This window comes from Delphinus delphis, chromosome 10 (genome assembly GCF_949987515.2).
Source record: "Delphinus delphis chromosome 10, mDelDel1.2, whole genome shotgun sequence".
Classification (NCBI taxonomy): Eukaryota; Metazoa; Chordata; class Mammalia; order Artiodactyla; family Delphinidae; genus Delphinus; species Delphinus delphis.
In genome coordinates, this window is record NC_082692.2 from 2,723,032 (window position 1) to 2,747,874 (window position 24,843).

The 24,843-nt window shown below is 44.8% G+C and overlaps 1 protein-coding gene and 1 long non-coding RNA gene across 3 annotated transcripts in view; one reads left to right on the plus strand and one right to left on the minus strand.

Moving 5' to 3' along the window:
* Positions 1-1,935: 1,935 nt before the first annotated feature.
* On the minus strand, positions 1,936-21,354 carry ECI2 (enoyl-CoA delta isomerase 2). 2 transcript variants are annotated; one of them, XM_060023705.1, is made up of 10 exons: positions 21,256-21,354; positions 18,073-18,235; positions 15,906-16,004; positions 15,510-15,698; positions 14,150-14,219; positions 10,746-10,848; positions 9,876-9,996; positions 5,340-5,429; positions 3,612-3,755; positions 1,936-2,970 (listed from the first exon to the last, which is right to left on the minus strand). In XM_060023705.1, exons 1-10 carry the CDS (start codon positions 21,309-21,311, stop codon positions 2,815-2,817), a joined length of 1,191 nt encoding a protein of 396 aa, XP_059879688.1. In that variant the 5' UTR covers positions 21,312-21,354; the 3' UTR covers positions 1,936-2,814. The 2 variants fall into 2 exon arrangements, with proteins under 2 accessions (XP_059879688.1, XP_059879689.1); XM_060023706.1 differs by lacking the exon at positions 21,256-21,354 and adding an exon at positions 20,237-21,187 and having other exon boundaries at positions 1,937-2,970.
* Positions 21,355-22,099: 745 nt separating this feature from the next.
* The window catches only part of LOC132431832 (uncharacterized), a 36,742-nt gene continuing 33,998 nt past the window's right edge, over positions 22,100-24,843 (plus strand). The window contains exon 1 of the long non-coding RNA XR_009520810.1: positions 22,100-22,284. This is a non-coding gene — a long non-coding RNA (uncharacterized lncRNA). The remainder of the gene's footprint in view (positions 22,285-24,843) is intronic.

Sequence of the window (24,843 nt, forward strand, 5' to 3'; positions counted from 1 at the left end):
AGCCTGTGTATAGGTTTAATTTTTGGTTTTGTTTTTTTTAATCCTGCCCCCCCACCCCCCAACTGCTTTTAAATGTCTTCCCAAAGAGTCTCATTCCAGCTTCTTCTCAGGGTCTTAAATGCTCTATTGTCTTCCTCTGCTTGTAATCTCTTTCTCTGCATCCACAGGTGTGCAATCAGCTTGTACTTTTCACGTGTTTCAGTGCCTTCTGTGGCTTCTAGCCCAGGACCCAAACTATGCCAATGTTTCCGTCTGAACTTTGAGTCAGGCAAGACAGCAACCAATCCCTCAGGCAACCCAGACAGGCCAGCATGTTGCAAACAAGTTCCAGTCTGTTCCTTCCATCCCAAGAGAAGGAGGTGGGAAGCAGACTAATTCCTTCCAACCACATCATGCAGGGGAGTAGGTGGGGCAAGAGTGAGTAAAAATGTCACAAAATCTCCTATCATTTTTAATGTAACTTATTTCTTGATTGGACATTCACTTGTTTGCTGTAGATGTCTGACGGGTTTCTGTAGTTGATTATTTGATGTTTCTGTTGGGCGATGAGGACCTGAAACTTCCAACATCTTGCTGATGTCACTCTTGATTATTTATTTTTCCTAGTATTTTTTTCTCTCTGTACTTCACATTGCTTAGTTTCTGTTGATTTATCTTCTAGGTTCTTTGACTCCTTTGTCATCTACATTCTGCTAGAGTCCCTCCAGAGAATTTTTTTTTTTTTTTTTGCCACATCATGCAGCTTGTGGGATCAAACCCGGGCCACCACAGTGAAAGTGCTGAATCCTAACCACTGGAATACCATGGGATTCCCTAGAGAATTATTTTTAAATTTCAGATTTTCAGTTCTAAATATTTTATTTGGTTCTTTTTTTTGTGTGTAGTTTGTTTCTCTGATGAGAATTCATGTAGTTTTAATCATTTCAAGTGTGTTTTTCTTTACCTTGTGGAGCACAGTTATGAGAACTGCTTTAAAGTCTTTGTGGGACAATTCCAACATCTAGGTCATCTCGGGATTGACGTGTGTTGTCTTTTTTCACCTTAGTGTCCACATGTTCATGGTCTTTTGTATGTCGGTAATTTTGGATTGTATCATGGACACTGAATATTATGTTGCCTGGAGCCTGAGTTTTGTTGAATTATCTGGAGAATGTTGATGGTTTTGTTTTAGCAAGTAATCAACCTGCTTAGGTTGAGACTATAGGCTGTCTTGATCTTGTGTTAGTGGTGCTTAAATTCCCAGTTTACTTCCCAAAGCCTTTACCATGTTGGTTTGAGCCTGTCCCACTTGTGAACCTAAGCTGTGTACGTTTATACCTAGAGTTAGGGGAGCACCTCATTCCTTCTCTGCTCTGGGATTCTCCTCTCCAGCCCCAGGGAATCCTTTTCCTGGTTAGAGAGATGTTCTTCTTGGCCTCAAATTTTCTTTTGCCAGTCACACCATGGCAACCACTGCACTGCTGCACAGTTGGGCCTGCCTTTGGGGCATATGTCCCGTGCTTAGGACAGAGATCCCAGCAATTGTTTCCTAATGTCCCACAATCTCAGAAACTCATGGGCAGATGCTTCTCCACATTCTGACGCCTTACCACAATCCGTCTGCTTTTGTTTAATGTCAGCATCCTCAAGCCATTGTTTTTCACCTTTTGTCCAGAGATGTTAGTTGAAGTCAGTGGGAGGGATGGGCGGCTCATGGGGACACAGTGGGGCTGGGACTCTCTGACCCTTACTGGGACTTTGACTCTGGAAAAGCTACTTACATCTCCATGCCTTGGACTCCTTACTTGTAAATGGGTAGCAGCAACAGTTTACCTCATTTTTAATTCTGGGCATTGTTTTTTGAGGACAAAATGTGCTTATGGGCATTAAGCACTAGAAACAAATAGTAAGTGCTCAGTAAACACGACTGGGTTATTACTATTAATGTATTTCCTGTAAGAGTGAACACTTTGGGTTAGGATTACTGGAATAAAAAAATTAAGAATTAAGAAGTCAGAGGTTCGGTGGGTTGGCTATCTGGATGCTGACGCTTGAAGGAGGTTAAAAAGGAAGGAGGACATTTAGAAAAGCAAAGTCTTCCACGCCAATCCTACAGCCACTGGAATTAAACTCTTGTCAAGTGATTCATACGGCAGCCATCGAAACAGAGTCACAAGGACGGTTAAGGCAGCTTTCAGGGGTGCTTTTTATAAAGTACCACATTAAACGAGAATGGAGACTATATGACAAATGAGGAAATAATCACTGATACAGAACATCACTTTCCAATGAAACGATCCAATCCCTTCATCCCTTTTTATCAAATTATAGGGGGGAGGATGAAACTAAGATTCTAATTCATCCTCTAGTAATATTGCTCCCTCTGTTTGCTCCCCCTGCCAGACGGCTGAAAAAGAACATGCGACCCACTGAAGATCTTGACTCGGTCATCCAGAGACTGTCGGTGTTTGGGCCGATCAAGTCAGTGAGCCTGTGTGGACGGCAAAGTGCAGTAGTGGTTTTCGAACACACGGTCTCAGCCTGCAGCACTGTGAATGCCTTTCAGAGCAGGACGCCGGGCACAATGTTTCAGTGTGCCTGGCCACAGCGATTCATAGCGAAAGACGTAAGACTCCCCACTACCAAAAACCTACGTAAATTCTCAAAGCTGGTTTCACATCATTTTTCATCAGGGCTCTAGTGAAGTATAATTATCAGAACTGGTATTTTAGCACTGAAAAAAGGCACAGCGAGGTTTACTTAGTTCAGGAATTGGAAAGCAGAAATAGTAGCACATCCCTTCCTTGGAAACGCTTAGCTTTGATGTGATGGCCATCACAGCTTTGCTTTTTTGGACAGGAAGCTCACGACGGCGTTCATGCACTCATCTGACAGCCACCTCTCCCGCAGGACGTTGCTTTCTTCAGCATTAATCGCGTGCAACTTTTCTTTCTCCGTATTTCTGATGACCTGTTTTGAAATTCTCATGGCCTGAAAAACAAAACCAACAGTGAGGTTAAGAGGCATTCTAAGAGGAGTGAGATTATTCTAGAATTCTGATGCTTGTTTCTCTGTCGTTCATTTGATCCTGTGACACCTTAAGAAACGTGTAGATAAGACACTGTTCCTCAAACGTTCGTGTGTGCACACATCCTCCCAGCAGGTGTGGGGCAGGGCTTGTGATCACACATTTCTAAGAAGCTGTAGACAGAAACCAAAGCTTCTGGCTCCAGGACATTTTGAGCGGTGAGAACATGAGAAAATCAGTCACCAGCTATCACATGTAAAAACGAAAGTGCTGTGTGGTCAGAATCTCCTCACAGTTAACCTGTCTGGCTGCTCACCTGGATTCAAGGATGAACGTGCTGGTAAAGGTTGCCTATCAACCTCCTCCAAGTGGTGCCCAGAGAGAACCGCCCCTCGGTCTCCACAGCACAGGAGTGGGACGCCTATTTGATCAGTTTTGTAAAAGTCAGTATTTCTAACATTATTAGGCTTACTTTTAATCTCAGATTTAGATGTGCTCAGAGCCAGCTGTCTTGTTTTTTAAATTGCTTATTCTCTTAAGGCAAACAGATGATTTACATGGTTCTTACAAGCAAAACAAAACAAACAAGAAAACGAATACGAACATTTGGGGGGAGCTTTGAATATGCTTTCAGCCTGACCCAAACTTCTTTCTGAAAAGTGCTGTCGGGAAAAACTTCAGTAACAAGTCCTTGGGTACATGCTTCCCGGGCTGTTAACTTCTTCCCAAAAACGAGCATCTCTGTTGCCTGAAATGAAAAGCGGGATTGAGACGTTACCGCAGTGAAACAAGGCTCAGCTAACTTCAGAATGAACTGCTTCCAGCAGACACAGGGACATCTCCTTCTGGCCGCTGAGGCTGCCAGTATTTCTCATTAAGGGGGAAACTGATGGTGCCACAGGCAATGGTTTGCCAGCTTTGTGCTGAGACCATTGGGCTTTCTGGACAGTTTGTAGAGGTTGCCGCTTCTGTGTTTGTCTACGACGCGGAGCAAAAAGAGCTGGGAGCCTGGGGCAGAAAGGCTGCGAGGCAGGTGTTGATTCTACGACACACGGCAGCAATGAGTTCCTGTTTTAGACACTATAAACAATTATAAAACAAAAAGAAAAATCACCGTCATAGGAAATGCCAACCAACATTTAGGCACACCAACTGTCAAAATTCCCTTCCCCAGGGACTTCCCTGGTGGTCCAGTGGGTAAGACTCCACGCTCCCAATGCAGGGGGTCTGGGTTTGATCCCTGGTTGGGGAACTAGATCCCACGCACCTCAATTAAGAGTCTGCATGCTGCAACTAAAGATCCCACGTGCTGCCACTGAGACGCGGCGCAGCCAAAATAAATAAATAATATATATATATATATATATATACACATGTATATATTTTAAAATTCCTTTCCCTGGAAATTCACACAGTGGTCTGGCTCTGACAGTTTTCTTTACCTGCCCAGGTACTCCAATGAGCTCCACTTAACTGAAGGAAAGTGAGGGAGACTGATGTTCAGTTTCTAACAATACTGGGGGCACCAAGTGGATTTCCTTTCCCATGTCTGCAATTTCTCTTCCAGAAAAGGAAAGACGGTTTCAGAGTCAAATGTTCTAAGCCTTAGGGTTGGGTCTGCCCAAATTTTCAAAGTTCAAAGCTGTATAAGAATTCAGGGCACGTGACTGAAGAAAGAGATTTAAAAAGGGAATTCCTTGGTGGCCTAATGGTTAGGATTTCAGGCTCTCACTGCCGTGGCCGGGGTTCAGTCCCCAGTCGGGGAACTGAGATCCTGCAAGCCGCATGGCATGTCCAGAAACAAAAGAAAAGAGATTTTAAAAATATACATTTTCAATGAAAACCTAATAGCAACGAACAGAGGCTCAATTCCCACTCCCCCCCTTTCAGATCCCAAAGGATGTCTGCTAAGCCGCTCCCTACCCCCGGCTCTCAGTCTTGTCATGATCCCCTTGGGGTCCTGCCCACCAAGGGTGGGCACCTAGGTTTCCATAACTGCAGGGACAGACCTGAGCGGCCACTGGGCCCCTTGGAGCCTTGCTGCCCTGTGGGACAGTCTGGAGGAAAGGCTGTGGGGGCCGGGAACGGCGCTGGAAGCACGGGGCACCCAGCTGAGAGTCACCCCCAGTTTGGGGACAGAGCGTCTAAATTTCCCTGCGGACCAGACGCTTCCCACAGCCTGGTTCCTCTATGTTTAAAACTCTTGGAGTTGGGTAGCAAATAATTCGCTTCCGTCTGCTGCCTCTACTATAGAGGGAAAGAACAGAGAGTGTGGGGTTACTTTTGGAATGGAGATGACATTACCTTTCGTTTTAAGGTTTCCAAAAATTACCTTGCTTGGGCCCATTATCTTTGGAAAAGTGTAAGAGGAGCATCCTTCTGGACTCTGGCCTAGGTGACTGAATGGAGTATGAAATGTTGCCTTTTTGAAGAGAGAGAAAAAAAAAAGAAAATCATCTTTTCACATGTGATTTCAAAAAAATCACTATTTGTTTCTATCCTCCTTACAATACTTAACTGAAGAACTTTAAAAAAAATTAGGGTTATTGTATTATTATACAGGCAGACCTCCTTTTATCGTGCTTTGCTTTATTGTGCTTCGCAGATACCGCATTTTTATTTTTTGTTTACAAATGGAAGGTTTGGGGCAACCCCAAGTCGAGCAAGTCTGCCGGTGCCATTTTCCCAACAGCGTTACTTTAAATTAAAGCTGTTCTAAAATGTCTGATGGTTTTCTTAGACATAACGCTATTGCATGCTTAACAGACTACAGTAAATGTAAACATAACATTTATATGTACTGGGAAACCAAAAACGTCCCGTGACTCACTTTATTGTGATATCTGCTTTATTGCGGTGGCCTGGAACCAAACCCACAATCTCTCTGAGGTCTGCCTGCACACACACAAAATCCACTCTTCACGTACGCGGTTTGATGAGTTTTCAACAAATGTATAGTTATGTAGCCACTACCATGACCAAGGTACAGAATAGTTCCATCACCCCCCCCCACGCCAAGGTGTCCTCACGCCCCTTCTGCAGTCAGTCTGTCTCTCACCCTCAAGCAACCACGGATGTTTTGTTCCTACAGTTTTGCCTTTTCTAGAATGCATATAAATGGAATCACACGTTCTGTAGCCTCTTCTCCTTTGGTGGGCTTCTGTCCTTAGCAGAAGGCTCGAGTCACCACGTTGTTACTGCACATAGTAGGGTCTGCTCCTTATTTCTGAGAAGTATTCCATTGTACGGATGTGTCATAATTCGCTTAGCCATTCACCAGTTGGAGCCACTGTGGTATGTCCAGTGTTCTGGATATTATAAATAAGGTTATGATGGTGTATTTTCAACTCTCTTGGGTACATGCCCAGGCATGCAGCTGCTGGGCTGCGTTGTTCATGTGTGCTGTAACTTTCTCAGACGTTGCCAGGCTATTTTGCGAGGTGCAGCAGGAGTTCCAACCACTCTGTTCTCCCTAAAGCTGTCGTTGTCCTTAGTCTTTCAATTTTACCCACTCTAGTAGGTGTGTTGTGGTGTCTCGGTGTTGTTTTTTTTTTTTTTTTTTTTTGTGGTACATGGGCCTCCCACCATTGTGGCCTCTCCTGTTGCGGAGCACAGGCTCCAGATGCACAGGCTCAGCAGCCATGGCTCATGGGACCAGCCACTCCGCGGCATGTGGGATCTTCCAGGACTGGGGCATGAACCCGTGTCCCCCACATTGGCAGGCGGACTCTCAACCACTGCGCCACCAGGGAAGCCCTTGGTGTGGTTTTAATCTGCTGTTCCCTAATGACTAATGATGTTGAGCATCTTTTCGTGTGTTTATCAGCCATTTGCATACCTTCTTTGGTGAAGTAGCTTGCAATACTTTGCCCACTATTTTTAAGTTGTATTGGTTGTCTTTTTTTTTAAATTATTTAATTAATTAATTTACGGCTGCATTGGGTCTTCATTGCTGCACACGGGCTTTCTCTAGTTGCGGCGAGTGGGGGCTACTCTTCGTTGCGATGCGCGAGCTTCTCATTGCGGTGGCTTCCGTTGTTGTGGAGCATGGGTTCTAGGCACGTGGGCTTCAGTAGTTGTGGCATGAGGGCTCAGTAGTTGTGGCTCGCGGGCTCTAGAGCGCAGGCTCAGTAGTTGTGGCGCACGGGCTTAGCTGCTCCTCGGCATGTGGGATCTTCCCGGACCACGGCTCGAACCCATGTCCCCTGCATTGGCAGGCAGATTCTTAACCCCTGCACCACCAGGGAAGTCCCTACAAGTCCTTTTCTTAATGGTGTCTTTCTCACATGTTTTTAAGAGCCATTTATACTTTCTTTTCTGTGGGCTATTTATTCCTCTCTGTCGTGTATTTTTATATTAATTTGTTGATCCATCACTTTATAGACACATTTTAAAAAATATATTAGAAAGTTTAGCCTGTATTGTGAGTTGAAAAATTACTTCCTCAATCTGCCATTTGTCTTGATTTTGCCCCAGAGGTTTTTTGATTGGTTTTAAATACCAGAAACTACTTTAATGTTGGTTATTTAGACCACAGAGTCATTTGTAGTTTTTTTCTAGATGTCAGAAATAGTTTTGTGTGTTTCTTGATGAATGAAAAGTTCTTATGAAAGGAAATTAACTTATCATCAACAATTCCGTAAACAGCATATTTAGACTTCATGTCCCATAATCAGGTATGGAGGGCTTTTTTTTTTAATGAATATTGCTAGAAAATATAAACATATAATGTACAAAGCATACAAATCAAAATAATAAAAGTATAAAGTAAACAGTTATTAATGTCACCTGTCTTCTCTTTTCCCCCCTAAAAGAAATCGTATTGGAGAAAATGTGCTGAGAAGTCACAGCCTAAGGAACGTGACCAGAAAACTGAAAGCAGAAGCCGACCTTGGTAAGAGCCACAAACAGGTGCGAGGAAAGCTGATAATAAGCAGCATTTAATTCACTTATAAACATTATTATAAGCAACGGAGCAGTAGATGTAGTTAAGGGTTAGATGCTGGCCTCAGGCTGCCCAGTGACCCTGGAGCTTCTTAACTTCTCTGTGCCACGGTTTTCTCATCTGTAAAATGGGATGAGAGCACCTGCCTCGCAGGGCAGTTAACGTGGGCATTTACTGAACACATATAATGTGCATCAGCAGAGTGCCTCCTAGATACTGAGCGCTCAAAGATCTATTACTGTTATGATTTCTGCCTTTTTACTAACTCAAAGAGGAAATGTAACAAGCTAATAGGCAGAGGCACTACTTATTGCCCATAACAGAGAATAACTTGGTTATATGGGTTAAATGTTAACCCACATTTAATATGGTACCTAGTCATGAAGCCAGGGATGAGAAACCCTGTAAAATGAGTTCCTCTCCACAGCTTCTTTCTTCTGTGTCTTTGCCTGATTTTAAATTGAGCCCTGGTGTAACTCAGTTGGGTGAGCTCTCAGCAGTAGTCACTATTTGTCAAATATTTTGCTTTGGGCCCAACCTTTTAGCATACATAATATATACGCATTTCCCTCTGATTTCAATTTGAATTCAAATTGTATCGTAAGATGGGAGTCCTAGAAATCTTTAAAAAGATGATGTACATGACAATCATTTGGAATCCAGTGGGAGAATCGGGAAAAGATTCAAATATGATGATACTCCAAGTACTGAAGAATGAGACCCCCAAGTTCAGGTCAGGAACTCCTGATCCCACCCTGCTCAAAGCAGGTCAATTAATTGGTCATTTAACACACAGAATGTGACCGAAGACTGTTAATTTCTGCCTTTGAGCAGAGACTTCCACCTACAAAGGTTAGGTAGCCTAGCGTCTAGACTTCCATTTGCTATTTTTATGGGAAAATTATTAGTAAAAATTAGATCTGACAATATGCCCAGCCTCATTGAAAGGAATCCAGTAAAAGGTGAGCCACAGGGTTAAGGACCCTCATAAACGGCCCCATCAGTGGAGAAAACACCTCCAGACAAAGCCAGGAATCTCTTCAGCGGTAAAAACCAAGCGTTCCCTGCAAGGCTGTATGTACGTTGGCAAACTGTACTGCCACAAAAGCAACAGTCACTCTAAGAACCTGATAACCCTACGAGGTGGTTATTAGTTCTACAGTAAACGTTCTAAGATCAACGTTCATCACATTTTTGTTTATAAGGATAAAAACTGGAAATATTCTAGGGTTCCAGTGTCAGGGACTGGTTAAATTAGGTAAGTTAAATAACCCAAATGTTAGCACTGCTTATCTGAGTGGTGAGATAAGGAGTGACTTTTAAATTAACTCTTTTCTTTGTACTTTTCCGTATTTTCCAAAATGTTATTTTCTACTATGACATATATTATGACTGTAGTAGGAAGAAAAATTAAAATCTGTATAACTCAATGGTGAACACGACTCCTCTGAGCTTTGGTTTTCTTATCTGCAAAGGAGGGAGTGAAAGTAGAGTAACGCCTGGAAGTTCTTCCTTATTCTGGATTTATAAATTCCAGGATTCATTTACGTGGAAAAACTGATCAAATAACTCACTTGCATAACCTCCAAAACAGCTATTTTTTGCCCCCTGCTAACAAGCTTTGAAGGTTCCTGACTATTTTAGAGTAAAAATGAACAAGTGTTGTGTAACAGGATTAGAGCACAGAGCCAAAAGAGCTGGGGCAAAATGTTCACAACAATATTCGTGTTTAGGAAAATTCAAGTTAATAGTAAAGGAAAAAAAAAAGCGTCATATTAGACTAATTCTTTGGGAAAAATTTAAATTCGGTCCATTCTACCATAAACCATATGTAATCTGTTTACTACTAGCAACAATAAAGGAGAATTCAGAGGATCTCTTTTTAACTTGTATCACTTCATACATTTCCGGGAGCTGACTTACCCTGTCGGTCGCATACACGATATCAAATAGCCCGAGAATGGTGACGGAGATTCCTACAGCTGGTCCATTTACCACTGCAACGAGAGGCTTCGGAAAATCTATAAAACAGTCGACAAAATCCCTACAGATGTGGAAATATAAAAGCATGTTTAAATATGCCAAAGTAGCATCACTGAAGTATGCAGGCGAGACAGGGTGAGTCTGGAACGTGCTTTTCTGGCCAGGCTGGTGAATTTCCCATCGCCCAGCAGTGCCTCTCTGCCCTGCCACCTCCCTGGCCTCTCGCACCAGGTTCCTCCCATCTGAACGGCACTTGAGGGAAACTCGCAGAGTCCCACAGGTCAGCCTTGGTTCATATCTTGTGTTCTAGGCATTCGGTCAGGGACGTAAGCCAGCTGTAGACTCAGAGGCGAGGGTGGCCGCCAGCACGTGCTGCGGTATCCCAGCTCAGTGGGCACCAGAGACGCAGCGGGGACTAATGAGGCGGGAGGAGACGCCTTCACGCCCTCTGTGTCTTCTGAGACCATTTCAAGTCTCCTATGAGCAGCGATCATGGCAGTCACGCCTTCCTCTGGCCAGAGGAGAAGCTGCTAAACTCCTCTGCCTCAATATGGGAGAATTTAATTGGTAGCGGTAGTTGACTTGTATGCTTTCCAATCAAATGTGGTGTAGGGAGGCCAGGAGAACGGGTAACAGAAGTTACAGTGATGGAGCAAATGTCCCCTACTGATAGAAGCTTGGAGAAATATGCTTGCCTAAAGTCACAGCCGATTACACAGGACCTAAGAAGTATTTATTTTCCTCTGGTGCAGCTGAAGACCCCACACCGATAAGGAAAAGCCCCCCGGGATGAGACAGACGTGCTCTCACCTCAGTAAAACGGCCCCGCTTCTGGCTTTCTCCTCCACTCCACCAGGGGGAATATCCGTGAAGTTGGTCAGATCATTCCCACTACAGTAATAGTCCCCATTGCCTGTAAACAAAATCCATGGATCCAGCACTCACTCACTCTGCAGTAGTCACTGGGCATCTTGTATGTGCCAGGCTCTGTACCAAGCTCTGGAAATACACTGGTGGACCAGCTAGGGTCCTGCCCTAATTGACAGACCAGGGAGTCAGCTGGACCTTGATTTAAAGACACATGAATAACTGTAGGCAATGCAACTATGATGATGCAAAGGGACACGAGGACAGGACAGCAGGCAATGGGGCTCTGCTCTCACCTGGGGGTTCAGCGAGGGACTTTGCTAAGGCGGGAATGACTGGACTGAGATCTGAAGGACACGGGCAGGGGTAGATGGAAAGAGGGTGGGGGGAATATTCTCCAGCGGTGACAGCACGTGCAAAGGCTCTGGGGAGGGGGGGACCCAGCATAGCATGGGCTGAGAGAAACAGATGCCTTTAATTTTCTTTTTTCAGTCCAGACAGATAAATTAGAAAACAGAATTTAGGAAATCTATATAACATGAATTAGAGAGGCAAGTCTAATTGATATAATTGTAACTCTATACCTTAAAAATCAAGAATGAACTTTTAATTTTTTTAAATTTCTTTTTTATTTAAAACATTTTTTCATTACTATTATTTTTTTGGCTGCACCGTGTGGCATGCGGGATCTTAGTTCCCCGACCAGGGATCGAACCGGTGCCCCCTGCACTGGGGACACGGAATCTTAGCCACTGGACCACCAGGGAAGTCCCTGAACTTACTTTTTAAGTGTTCCTGGATGATATAAAATATTGGCCATTTTGTTGATTCTTAATCTTCAAGGCAGAGATTTCAATATATAGCTAATATACACGAAATTTTAATAGATTCTAAAAAAGTAAAATTGGTAAAACCAATCATTTCTGATTATAATACAATAAACTAGGAATTGATAACAGAAATGGAAAAACAAAAAAAAAAAAAATCCTTTCTGGAAATTAAAGGACCTACTATTACAACGTTTAGATCAAACAGGAACCAGAAAATGAACGTGAAGGATATACAGAAAATCACTATAGGAAAAGCACTATTTATCAAAACCTAACCTTTCAGTTTCCTCACCTGTAAGATACGAGTAATAACAGGGCCTAACCTCACAGGGTTAGTGCAAGAAAGCTTAGAAAAGTGAAGAATCAAAACGCTATCAGATGAATTAAAATGCTTAGACCAGTGCTCAGCAAACAGGAGTATGATAAAAACGTTAGCCATTATTACCATTATTACGAAACCCAGCAACTTCACTTCTAAGGATATAGCCTTTGGATTTTGCACATTCGCTGCAAGACATATGTCCAAGGATACCCTTGCAGCATGATTTTAATAGCAACAGACTAAGTACGGTCTACCCATTCATCAATACAGGAATGATGAAATAAATTATGGAATCCCAAAACTTTCATACTTTGTAGTCCTGCAGAGAAAAACTTAGATGTATACGTGCTGACAGAGAACAATTTTTCGGGATATGCTGTGAGGAGAAGGTGGGTATAGTATGTATGTACTATATGCTTCCTTTTCTGTTTACAAGAGGCGGGGTACACTCACATACACACACAGGCAGTTTCTGGAAGGCTCAAGAAAAGCTGAGTTTTTCTAGGAAGCAAGACTGGGGTTCCAAGGAGAGTGAGATTTAGTTTTGTTGTATGCCATTTCACAATCTTTGGATTTTTTAAAAAACCATACATACTATAGTTAAAAAATTTTTTATGTATATGTATAGCTGACTGACTTCGTTATAGAACAGAAACTAACACACCATTGTAAAGCAATTATACTCCAATAAAGATGTTAAAAAATTTTTTTAAATTAAAAAACCAGAAAACATTCTTCTCCTGTATCAAGCCAACGCCACCTCTAGACTGATTTTGTTGCCTCCGTTCTCCGAGGTGTATTTGTGAAATACAAGGGCCATGCTCAACTCTTCCCTTTCCTTCACCCCCTCTCATCAGCTGTTAGGTATCTCTCTTTCTCCTCATCTCCCTTTTTTACTGAAATATCTCTGATATCTCTATATTATATATTTTACAAATTTTAATGAAAATTAAAAGAAAATAAAATCACTCTGGGAATTCCCTGGTGGTCTGGTGGTTAGGACTCCACACTTTCACTGCCAAGGGTGCAGGTTCAATCCCTAGTTGGGGAACTAAGATCCCGCAAGCTGCATGGCGTGGCCAAAAAAGAAAATAAATAAAATAAAATAAAATCAGTCCTGCTTCCACTGCGTCAACAAACGGTAACAGCTCCCGTCTCCCAAGTACCTGCTGTGAGCCCTGCCCTGCACTGTCTCGTGCCACCACCTCGACCATTCTGTGGGGTTAGGAAGACACCGTCTTCTCCATTCAGGAAGCAGAGGTCGCCCACAGGTAGTGAGGAATGATGCCCGGATTTAAGCACCAGTTGATCCGAGTCCTGACCCTCAGCTTGCACCACTACACGCAGTGCCCCTTCCAGGTTCAATGACTTCCATTCTCTGAGTTCTCATCAGCCCAGGCCCAGAAGCATGCATATTTTCCATTTATTATCACAGTGCTGATATAACTGCTAATGCTTTTTATTATATCTTAAACATTTGCTATACTGTCGGTTTTTAGAGTTGTAATTTTTAATACTTGTACGGTATATAGTCTACTGGATGTTCTATAATGTGCTTTATTATTCTGTCACGCAGCATATTTACAATGTTTTAACATTTTCACAATTATAAGTCATGCTGCAAAGATTATCTTTCTTGCATAAGACCTTTCCTTTTTCTTGGATAATTTCCCTAAAATAAATTCCCATAAGTGGGATCCCGTATCAAAGTATATGAACATTTTACATACTGTCAAATGCCCTTTCCTTAGCTACTTACACTTTTTATAGCCATCACGCTGCTGTCAGCAAGGGAGTAGAGGCATTTATTCTACCATAACCTTGTCAAAATTGGGTATAACATGAAATTTTGCTAATTCAGAAAAGTATAAAGTGGTATATCATCATTTTGATTTCTGTTTATTAATCTGGTTGCATTTTCCTTGTTTCTTTTATGCCTGTACTTTCTCATATAAATTATCTGTTCATTTTACTCACCCGTTTATCTAATAGGTCTTAGTACTTTTCTTACCAATTTGTATCTGCTTTTTACGTGATAAAGATATCAATCCTGTGTCTATCGTATTTCTTATGTATTTAAGAATTAGAGTATCTTAGCATTAGAAAAGATATTAGAGCCTATTTACTCAATTTCCTACTTAGATGAAAATCCCCCCAAATAGAAACTTAACTAGAAATCTAAGAAAATGTCTCACCTGTTAAAACAGTTATGGCTGAATCATCCTTGCTTGCAGCCTCAAGTGCAAGTATGATGTCGTGATACATCTGTGTGAAAGGGGGAAGACGAGGAAAAGAAAAAAACTCTGAAAATGGTAACCATCACCCAGGGGCTTCACTAAACATCAGTCTGCAAGGCCCGCCCTCTGCAAAGTGCCAAACACTTCGCTGGCTGTATTTACAGAGCCAGAACGAAAGACTGAAAGGACTTCCATTCCTTTTATGATTATGTGGTACGTATTCTGTACCAAGTGCTATGTAGAAGATGCTGGGGAACACATCCACGTTTTTCCCCCAAAATGAACAAGTAAGACACAGTCCTTGAGCTTTTGAAATTAACAGACGGGGAGGGACAGCTCTAAAATGGGTGGAAAGTACAAAGCAGCAGAAAGCTCAGAGGAGCTGCCGGTCCTTTTCTAGGGTGGGTACAATGGCGCGGGGAGCAGAGAAAGATTTCCTGGAAGCAGTTTTTTATTTGGGATGTCAAGACAGCATGAGTGTGGCAGGCAGCCTGGGAGTGTTATGGAGGGTGAAAGGCTGGACTCCGTCAAGAACAGTGGGCCCAATATTTCAAATCAGCAACGTCTCTGAAAATCTTGGACGTGTAGCTGTCATAGCTTTCAAGGCATTTAAAACAGGTGCAGTTTCTACCTTAGATGAGGGAGAGAATGGTGAAGAGCGCTGACGTTTATAGATACACATCCTTTACTGAAAAAACAGATGCATGGACTTTACATAATGTATGAATGGAGGTGAAATCGCTTCTACTGAGGGAGGGAATGAGGAAGTAGTTCCGTTATGACTACCGGGGTGACGATGCAGCATGACAGGGTATCTGGGAAGAGCCAGGCTCAAGGGATGGCTGTGAAGCAGCTCATTTCAAGCAGAGCTGGGTTACGATCTATTTAAGTTCTTCTCTCCTTTTTCCCTCTACTTGTACAAAATAAACCTCCACGCGAGTAGATTAGTACTCACTCTCAAGCCCAAGTGACATGAAGATATGTCCAGGGAGCGTCTATGCCAACCGTAGAGAAGCCCTCTGCATCTTCTCTTACTGTGACATGTGTTTCATTTATATTCACATAATTTATCTGTGTTTCCATCATCAGAAAAGTTGCAGTGCCTCTGGGCATGCATAACCTACCCGAAGCTCACAAATTCTAAATAATGAATGTCCCACTCTGCTGTATGAAGTAGCCACAATCATTAATCTTCTGTACGAATCAAACACAAGCTCTCACAGAAACAGGAAGGATGCTGACACACTATAGTTTTTGAGTGAAACAGACAGAGGAAGAAAAGAAAAGCAGGACGGACTCTTAGGGCAGGTCGTGTTACCTGAGTGGTGAGTGCATTTTTTTTGTCGGGCCGGTTCAATGTGATGGTTGTGATGCCATCTTGGGAGGTCACCACCAGGGCGTCACTTCCTGGTTGCTTCCTGTCTGCTGCCGGTGTCACCTGGATGGAGGACTCAGAAGAAGCACTCAAACTGGACACCAAGTCCACGTAGTTACGCCTGGCGGTTTCCTGCAGAGAGATGACAATTTCAGCCCACGGTCAATGAACAAGCATTCTGAGAAACTTCCTGGCAATGAAGAAAGAACAGAGATTCTGGTTCGGTAGAGGGATCTCAAGATCTAGAAGGCTCATCTGTAATGGCTTAATAATGAGAAGCAACCCCTTCCTTTAGGAGCACAGCAAACGGAATAAAAGCAGAATGGTAAGTAAATGTACCTTGGGCAGACTGCCAAGAGCATTCCAAGCGTCCCACTTAGCCTTATTGATAAAGTCAAGCACACCTGGTTTGGGCACATTACAAGGTCCTTCGGTGGCCTGTGAAAAGGAGAGGGGCAATTACTGGTCAAACGCCCATGCAAACTGGAGCCTTAAACAGTTAAGACCCATAAGATGCACGCTAGCGTGAACGCACCTTCCCCTCCCAAGGCACATAAATTTATTTGAATTTCCTTCTCCCTTCGATGCTGTTGCTAAAAATGCATAAGCAAGAGAAAAAAGACTGGAGGGACAAAATATGCTATTGGCTATTAGTCCCTAAAATAAGTTATAGCTGCCTGTGCATGAAAATAACGCAAGATTAGGGTTTTGGGAAAGTACTGAATACTTTTTAAAAAATCATCATCGTTCATTAGCAAATAATCTTCAAAGGTAACTCGCCCACAAACATTTTGAACACAGTGTATTCTGAAAGCCCATTCAAAAGAAACATCCTCCCCAACCCAGTTCCATGGCAGATATCTGATAACTGAGCAACACGGCTGCAGCTGCGTACGAGGGGGCAGGGGTGGGGTCATCAGTGCCGCTGGCCCTTAGGACACTTAACTGAAGGACACGCGAGCAGAAAGCAAAAAGCAACTAAAGTTTACTTGTTTGAGGGGAGGCGCACTGAGTGTTCTGAGATGAAAAAAATATGCACTCAGTTATTTTCAGAGATGGCAAATTTAAAACTCCATTTAATAACCATGCTTCTCAACTTCGTAATATAACTAGCTGAAGGAGGCTCTGAAAAACAAGGGCAGCAAAGGAGGCTAAGACTCTCCAAAGAAAGAGAGATAAGACTCACCTTGCAAGAGTTAGCCATCTGAGAAATTAGAGGCAACGCAGGCCGTAAGACTGCCCCCCTCCACTCCTGACACCAAGTGCGAGATTGGGGGGCTCCCGAAACCACCCTCGGGTTCAATAATCTGCTAGAATGACTCACAGAATGCACTGAAAGCTGCTGTACTCTTGGTTACCGGTTATTAGGGGGAAAGGATACGGATTAAGGTCAGCAAGGGAGGATGCAGAGGGTGGAATCTGGGGAAGGTGTGTGTGTGACACCCCAGCCAGCCGCCAACCGGCCACTGCGGAGTCAGGACAGCGTACTCTTCCAGTCCCAGACTGATGCGTGACAACACACAGAGTACTGCCCACGAGCGAAGCTCATTCATGCCTCAGTGTTCAGAGTTTTCATTGGGGCTCCACCACCTGGCATGATTGAAGTGTAATCGCAGCCCCTACTCTAAATACCATGGTTAGACTCTCCAGGCAAACAGAGACACTTCTATCACTCTTGGTATTTCAAGGGCTTAGAAATTACCCCCAGAAGCCAAGGGCAAAGGTCAGACCTCTTTGGGGGCAAAGTTAAGTTCTTTACTATACACACCAGTATGAAAGTAAGAGAGGCTCATACGCGTCACAGGAAGAGAAAAATAGAGAACACACAGGAACCCAGAGGGGCTGACTTCCCAGGACATTTTTCAGACACTGTAACTTAAAAACTTGAGTTTTAAAATTTTGTAATAAAAAATTTCAAACATATACAAAAGTAGAATACTGTCATGAACTCCCAATCTTCGTCGCCCAAACTCAGAAACGCTCATTTTTGCCATACTTGCTTCATCCACCCTTTTCTTTCCTTTTTTGTTTCATTATTTGAGAGAATGCCAAACACCATACTATTTTACCCCTAGGTACTCAGTATGCATTCCTAAAAAAAAACCAAAAAAAAACAACAACAAAAAATTTTCTTATACAACCATGATGCCATTAAGAATAATTCCTAGGTAGCACCTAATACTCAGTTCCTAATCAAATTTCCCCAACTGTCTCAAGACCACTTTTTCAGCTGATTTATTTTAATTAGTGGCCAAATAAGATCTACACCTTTGGTTGTTATATCTTTTAAGTCTCTTTTACTCTGGAGTGGTCCTGAGGAGTTACCTTTTGCCTTAATAATATTTTGAAGTCTAATATAATAAACTCTCGTGTGTACACTCTTGGTAGGAAAGGCAGCAACACAACCCCTAAAAGCATTAAGGCTGCATTTTAGTACAACACACAGCACGTCTGTCTGAGGACCTATCTGCTCAAAATGTCTTTATGTCGCACCTTAGGCCTTTACCTGCTTATACAGTGCATAGAGTTTTAGCTTCACTTCATTTCCTGGATCCTTCTTCAAGAGTTTCACCTGATGCAGGGCGTTTTCAAAGTCCTTCTGGCTGGCTCTCATTGCTGGGCCACACAAGTGCAGCTGAAGTGCTGGGAAGCGGGTGACCTGCAGAGGACTGCAAACAGGCAGGCTGACTGCTAATCGTTCCCAGCCCTTACACGCCAAAATGCTACGTTTCTCCAGAAACAGTTTCCCTATACTTCCCCAGCCACCTGGCTGTGAATGGTTAGTGGTTTCCAAAACTGTCCCGAGATAAGAAATCAGTACAGAAGCTAACGGCAGTCATGGAGCCTTCAAATCAAACAGAGAGAAAGCAGCCAGAAGCCAGGGAGCCGTGGACTTGTGCCACGGGCAGGAAGTCAGTAGAGGCCTGTGGGACGGAGGACAGCAGGAGTGTTGCGCAGGGTGCGAAGACCGCAGAGCCACTTGCGTACAACTGAAGTGAAAGGAAAGACCCAAAAAGTTGTTTTTAGAAGTGAAGTGGTTTTGATATAAGAATGATGTGAGCTGTGTCAGGTTGACATCTCGTCCTCCTGGTTGGTAGCCGCTCGGAGCTCAGCGTCTGAGGGGTCCTGCAGGGGACGTACTGATAAGAGCAGATGAAGTGACTGTATGCAGAGGGGTCATTGAGACTATAAATCCCCAGAGTTTGTGAGGACCGTCCGAGAGTGTCAGTCTGGGCAAGGCTCCCCTCTGCCGATCCAGATAGCTCTCCAAGACCTTGGGGCACTAGCTCCTGCCATGGTAAAGGGGACTCTTCGATCAGCAGTGGTGAAAGCCATGTAGCGGCCACCGAAGAGTCAGCCTGCCTGGCCACACCACCAAACTGCTCCAACATCAGGGGACTTTTACTTGGGGGCTGGCAGCTGGACATCAGCTCTTGGATGGCAAAGTCAAAACTCTCTACTGCCTTATGAAGAGGCATTATCCTGTATGCCACTGGCTTGTGAAATTATTACTATTCCCACAGTGAACCTGGGTTAAATAAAACAGTGGCAAAGACAGTCTCAGTCTCTGAGTTTAATATGCCTGCCCCACCCCCAGACAAAATAAAGATACTGAGACCAAGGGGGTAAAGTACAAAGAGTTCAGTCATTTGGGTCCCAAGGTCCAGAAACAGCCTCTGCAGTTGAAACTGAGTCCCCGTAAAACCGAGTTTCCTTACCGAGTTTGTGAGTCATCCCTCTGTCCAAAACTTTATTCCCTTTCTTGTCTCCTCTGACCTCAATCCTGGGCTAACTGAGCACTAATCAACCAGAGTCAGACTAAAATTGCTGCTGTCGATAACATGGTTTTTGTACTAAAACTGCTATTATAGACATCATTGTTAACGTGCAGACTCAGGTTGTTTCTGCAGAGCAGGACGAGTTCACAGACCCCTGTGCCATGGACCACCTGGCCAGAGAGTTATAAACCAGAGACATGCAATGATTAGTAAATGTCACAAGAGGATAATTAATTTCAGCTTCTTTGTTCTTCCCCTCAAAAAAAAAAAAAAAAAGCCTGTAACACAAAGATCAATTTGGAGTGGACCTGAGGCTTGTCCTCCCACTGCCTTGCTTAGCGCCCTGCAATAAATCCTTACTTTGCTGCCAACTCCTGCTGTCGGAATTTGGTTTTCTGCCCCTCAGGCACATAAGCCCTTTGCTCAGTCACATAGTCACTGATCAACAAAGTATAAACTTTTATCAGGTCAATTCCTTACTCTGCTCAGCAAACATGTGTGTCCCAGCACACACACAGGTGAAAGGAGGGGAAAATGAAGATGTAAGAAATGTTCTTCCGTGGTGGCGCAGTGGTTGAGAGTCCCCCTGCCGATGCAGGGGACACGGGTTCGTGCCCCGGTCCGGGAAGATCCCACGTGCCGCGGAGCGGCTGGGCCCGTGAGCCATGGCCGCTGAGCCTGCGCATCCGGAGCCTGTGCTCGGGAGAGGCCACAGCAGTGAGAGGCCCGCGTACCACAAAAAAAAAAAAGAAATGTTCAGAGCAGAGATGAGCAGTTGCTGGCATTCCAGATAGAGAGCACTTCTTTCTTAGGGAGGTGAAAGACCTACCTGGGGGAAATCTACCTGCCTTGGATGCTAGGCTGTGAAGCCTGCTGAGCGGACATACTCACCCCTAACGCAGACATGTCTAATGAGCCAGGTGCAGAGCAGAGGCAGCAAGTGCTACCAGGTAACTAGCTTTTTAAGCACACACAGTAAGCAGAGGGGAGGGGAAAGCATCAATGCACAGCAGTGAGGTCACAAACAAACAACACTGTTGTTTCACAACAAATGACCCTGAGTAATAAAGTTAAAGGCATCAAAGATGATTAAAATAATAGCTACAAATAAAGCCCAAACCTAACAAATGTATCACCTCCTCTGCAATAATGTAACTTCCAAAGAGTAGGTTCAAACCTTGAGTTAGCCTCATTCAGTAAAATTAGCCTTCTATGAGTTTTACATTAAATAATTGAATCCGTTTTTTTTTTTTTCCCAAAAAGGGAAAAAACTGCATCTTACATGAATTTGGCACCTGGCAAGTTACAAGCAGAAAATGAAAGGAAAACTTAAAATGTACATAAAGGGCGAAATGTGCAAGTTCTCACAAAATATGGTGCAAACTTATTTATTTTAAAATAGAGTTTTTAAAAAATTACAAAACACGACCTCTTAGTATATAAAATAGGGAAAATCATAACTCCACCCCCGAAGGCAACCGGCACGTTCCAGGGTTTTCCCCTTGCCGGTGCACAGCCCGGTTCTGGTTTCCACGTGGCCCGGCTGTGCATCCCGCCACCATCACCAAGCAGGACGTTCTCCAAGAAGCAGACGGGTCACCCCCACCTGACCTCGGGGCGCGCTCCCACGGCGGGCACGAGCCCGCACGGCCGCTCACGCGACCCCCCCAACTCAGCAAAGCATCTCGGAGCCCGGCGGCGGGGGCGGGCGGGGACGCGCGCGGCGAGACCCAGCTCGGCCGTCCTGACCCTCCGGCCCAGAGGAGGGCGAGCGGGAGAGGGACACCTGACGTCACGCTCTGCTAGCAGCCCGCAAACCCTGCTGCTACCGAGACGCGATAACAGACAGCGCGCCCCCCGCAAGCACGGCGGCGTCCGAGGGCGACCTTGGGCCCGGGCTTGGCACTTACCTGCTGAGAGCGCCCGAGCACCACAGCCGCGCCAGCCTTCCGGCCACTCCTGCCATGGCTGCTCCAGGGCGTGGGCGGGACTGCGGGCCGTGGGGTGGGGGTGGGGACTGACTCCCGGACGGGGCCGGGACACCATAGGTCTGAGCGGGGCCGGGGAGGGGCGGGGCCTGAACGCGATAGGTTGGATAGGGGCCAGGGGCGGGGCCGGAGCCCGGGGAGGGCGGGCTGGGGCGGGCCTGAAGGCGACAGGTGGCGGCGGGGCCGGGGGCGGGGCCCGCGCGGGGGGAGGGGCCGGGAGTGATAGGTTGGGTCAGATCAGCGGCCGGGGCGGGGCCGGGGCGGGGCCGGGGGCGGGAGGCGTGTGGCTCTGCCCTAGGGCCCTGCGGGGTTGGCGGGAGCACCGGCTGACCCGGCGTTTGAGGCCGGAGGCGGGGAGGCAGCCGAGGGCGCGTGAAAGGCACGTGTTCGCTCCGCAAAGTGAGCGGCTCGAAGACCCGGTAGAGTGGGGGCGTCAGACATTCTCTGTCGAACAGTTTAAATCCAGCTTTTCAGGTCAGTCACCGTCTCAGGGTGTTTTGGAGTTCTGCCAAAGCATTTAACAAACTGTTTTTATGGGGAAGAATCCCTGAGAGTTAGAAGGGCCTTTGTCGCCTCGTCCAGGTCCCGGAGGAAAAAATTCCGATTTTTAGATGAAGGGAGTTGACACCTGCGGACCAGCTAGAGTGAGCCAGGCTCGTTCTTGTCCTCTGAGCAGCCCTGCAGGGAAAATGCTGTCGCCCTGTTTTGCTGATGTGTAACGTGAGGGCCGCGAAGATTAATTAGATGACTTCCCCGAGGACCTGAGACTTGCAAGTGGTTGAAGTCCCAAGTAATTTTATTATTTGTGCTTCATCATAGGTGGGGGGCAAGACTGAAGGCCGTGTAGAACAGTTTGGACTTATTCTGAACCCTTTCTCCAGATGTTACAAGGTGATGGTTGGTAGGCTGAGCTGAGCCTCTCAAAGGCCTGAGACCCTCTCTCAGGCTGACGTAAGTAACCCTCGGAGGGAATGGAAATGCCTGAGAAGAGATTGAGGTACTGGGCTCCGGAAGGGGAAACACCGCTCACAGAAATATTAATTTAAAAAAAATTCCTTACTGGGAAGCATATTGGGATGGTGACACTTTTCGTAAGACAAGTGAAGACTTCTCAGGCTTATGCCTACTATATTTTACACAGAAAAGTGGGGTATGGGAAATTTGCCGTTTTTGTCAAAGTATCATTTAAAAAATACAGGAGCACGTGTCAAAGATTTACCTAACCCATTAATTAGGGAACCAGCAGGATGATAAAAAAGAATTTGAAAAACTGGTTTATAGAGTCAGTGTAAAAACGTGAGCCGTGGCCGCAGAGCCTGTGCGTCCGGAGCCTGTGCTCTGCAACGGGAGAGGCCACAACAGTGAGAGGCCCGCGTACCGCAAAAAAAAAGATAAAAAGAAAAAAAAAGAAACGCGGAAGCCCAGCCGAGACCTCACCTAAAGCTGTAATCATGCTGTGATATGAGCGGGTTCCCCCAGTGCTTATGAAGGCTTTGGGAGGGGGACGTCCCATCTGGTTAGATCTTTGAGTATTGACTGCAGGGGAGGGGTCTGCCTAGGAGGGGAGTCGATCCTGTTCTGCGTGCAGAGAATCCCTGATACCCCCTCGTGGCCGCAGGTGCCCGGGAGGAGCTGTCCGCTGCTGTAATGAGTCTTAGGGGCACAGTGTTGTGCTCAGTGTTGGAGCTAAATGTTTCTTTTTTAACATTACAGAGTAGAATCTACCATGTTTGACACTCCTGCAGTCGTAGTATTATTTTAATTTCTGATCTTTAAACCATCAGGTGCTGTTATAATGATGTGTGAAAAGCCTGTCGTGCTCAGTCACGAGGGACATTCTGACACCGTTATTCAGTTAACCATGCAGACCGGGAGCCGGAAGCACCCGGGCTCCCTCTGTCTCACTGACACATCACTTCTGTTGGTTGCTGTGTCCTGGTGATCCTGCCTCCTAAGTATTTTTTCATTTCCCCCCCTTTTCCCCTACCACTGTCTTACCTCAGGCACTTATCATGTTTGGGTTACTGTTGCTTAGATTACTGGGTTCCTATAACAGCCACTGACCGGTTTTGCTGATCTCAGCCCTGCATCTGCAATCCACTCTCTTCCTGCTTCCTGACTGATCTCCCTACCTTGTAAACCTGACACGATACTCATAATTCTCCCCTAATCATCCCCCGCTTGGCTGAAAATCTCACAGTGGGACCCCTTCGCCTCCGAACAAATCCAAACTTCTTAGCCTGACGTATACGGTCCTCAAGACTTGGCCCTAGCCTACGGCCCAGTTTATCTCTCACCAGCCCCACACTTGAACCTTTTCGTTTCCGGTGAACTTGGGATGCTCAGTTTCTCTCTCTGTATTTGCATGTTGTCTCATTCCAGGCACTATCTTATCTAGGAAGTCTCCTCTGACCCTCCACTGGGTGTGTCCCCTCCTTCTGTGATTTCACAGGAGATCTCTGGTGATCTTCTCAGGCTTCTCTTTCTCCAAGTAGCTGTCACTGTGTTATGTGTGTGGTGAGTCATTTGTCTTATTACTCACCCAAGGGACACCCGGGGAAGTCTCCTACCCTTACGGTAAACCCCACTGCCCTTCTCCTGACACACTCCGTGACACAAAATACCCTGTGAATGTGTGTTAAAAGTTCTTATCTCCGCCATATTTTTCCATGTTTGATAATATGTTGTGAGTAAATTGCTACCTTTTTATTAAGTTGTCAGAAGGAATTAACATCAGTGTTTTTGTGCTTTGAAATATTTCTTTTTCAGTGAGTGGTAGCTAATGGAGAAAGAATTTGACTATTGCTAGGTTCCTGCAGTAAAACAAACTAGAAAAAGTGGTACCAAGGAAACTATGGTATTATTAACTCTATAAATTTCTGGGGGGAAAATATGTTATGTCTTCCATTAGTCATTAAAGATCGTTAGTCACGTTCTGTGTTCTGTATCGCAACTGTTTCCTGCAATGACGTTGCTTGAGATCAGTTAAACCTATGCTGCTATGATGCTTTCTTTTCCAAATTAATGCTCTTTTTTTTTCCTAGTTAGGCTTTGTATCATCTTCCTACACAGCCTTGTATGTTCATGTCAGAGATAGTAATGGTAGTCTTCTGGACTCTTATATGCATTTGAGTGTTCTTTCCTAGTCCCAATAGTTGTGATTTAGAGAAGAAAGACATTTCAGAAGTAAACATTTGACCCACTGTTCTACCCCTGCTGTAGTTCTCATCACCTGTGGGATGTGTTCATTCACCCAAGGCTGGTTTTATCCACTTTTTGGGGGGTGTTTGTGCAAACATTAAACCAGCCTTGGGCTCTAGGATTACTTTTCAACTGGCAAAGAAATCTCCCTTAGGCATCCCCGTCTGAGAATGATTGGAACCGATAGATATTATTGTGTAAGAAATGGCAGGTTTTTTTCCAGGGTCCTCCCAGTTCTTCATGTTTACACCAAAGCTTAACTTATAACCTGTCCAAATGCATAGAAAAGAACAAGAACAATGGCCACAA

What these genes read in the sequence shown, in the direction of transcription:
- ECI2 (XM_060023705.1), bottom strand. Translation starts at nt 21,311, where the DNA reads ATGGCAGGAGTGGCCGGAAGGCTGGCGCGGCTGTGGTGCTCGGGCGCT. An exon ending in TGCTCGGGCGCTCTCAGCAG is followed by an intron (nt 18,236 to 21,255) that starts GTAAGTGCCAAG and finishes GCCTGTTTGCAG; the next exon opens with TCCTCTGCAGGTCACCCGCT. An exon ending in AGCGGGGCCGTTTTACTGAG is followed by an intron (nt 9,997 to 10,745) that starts GTGAGAGCACGT and finishes CCACATCTGTAG; the next exon opens with GGATTTTGTCGACTGTTTTA.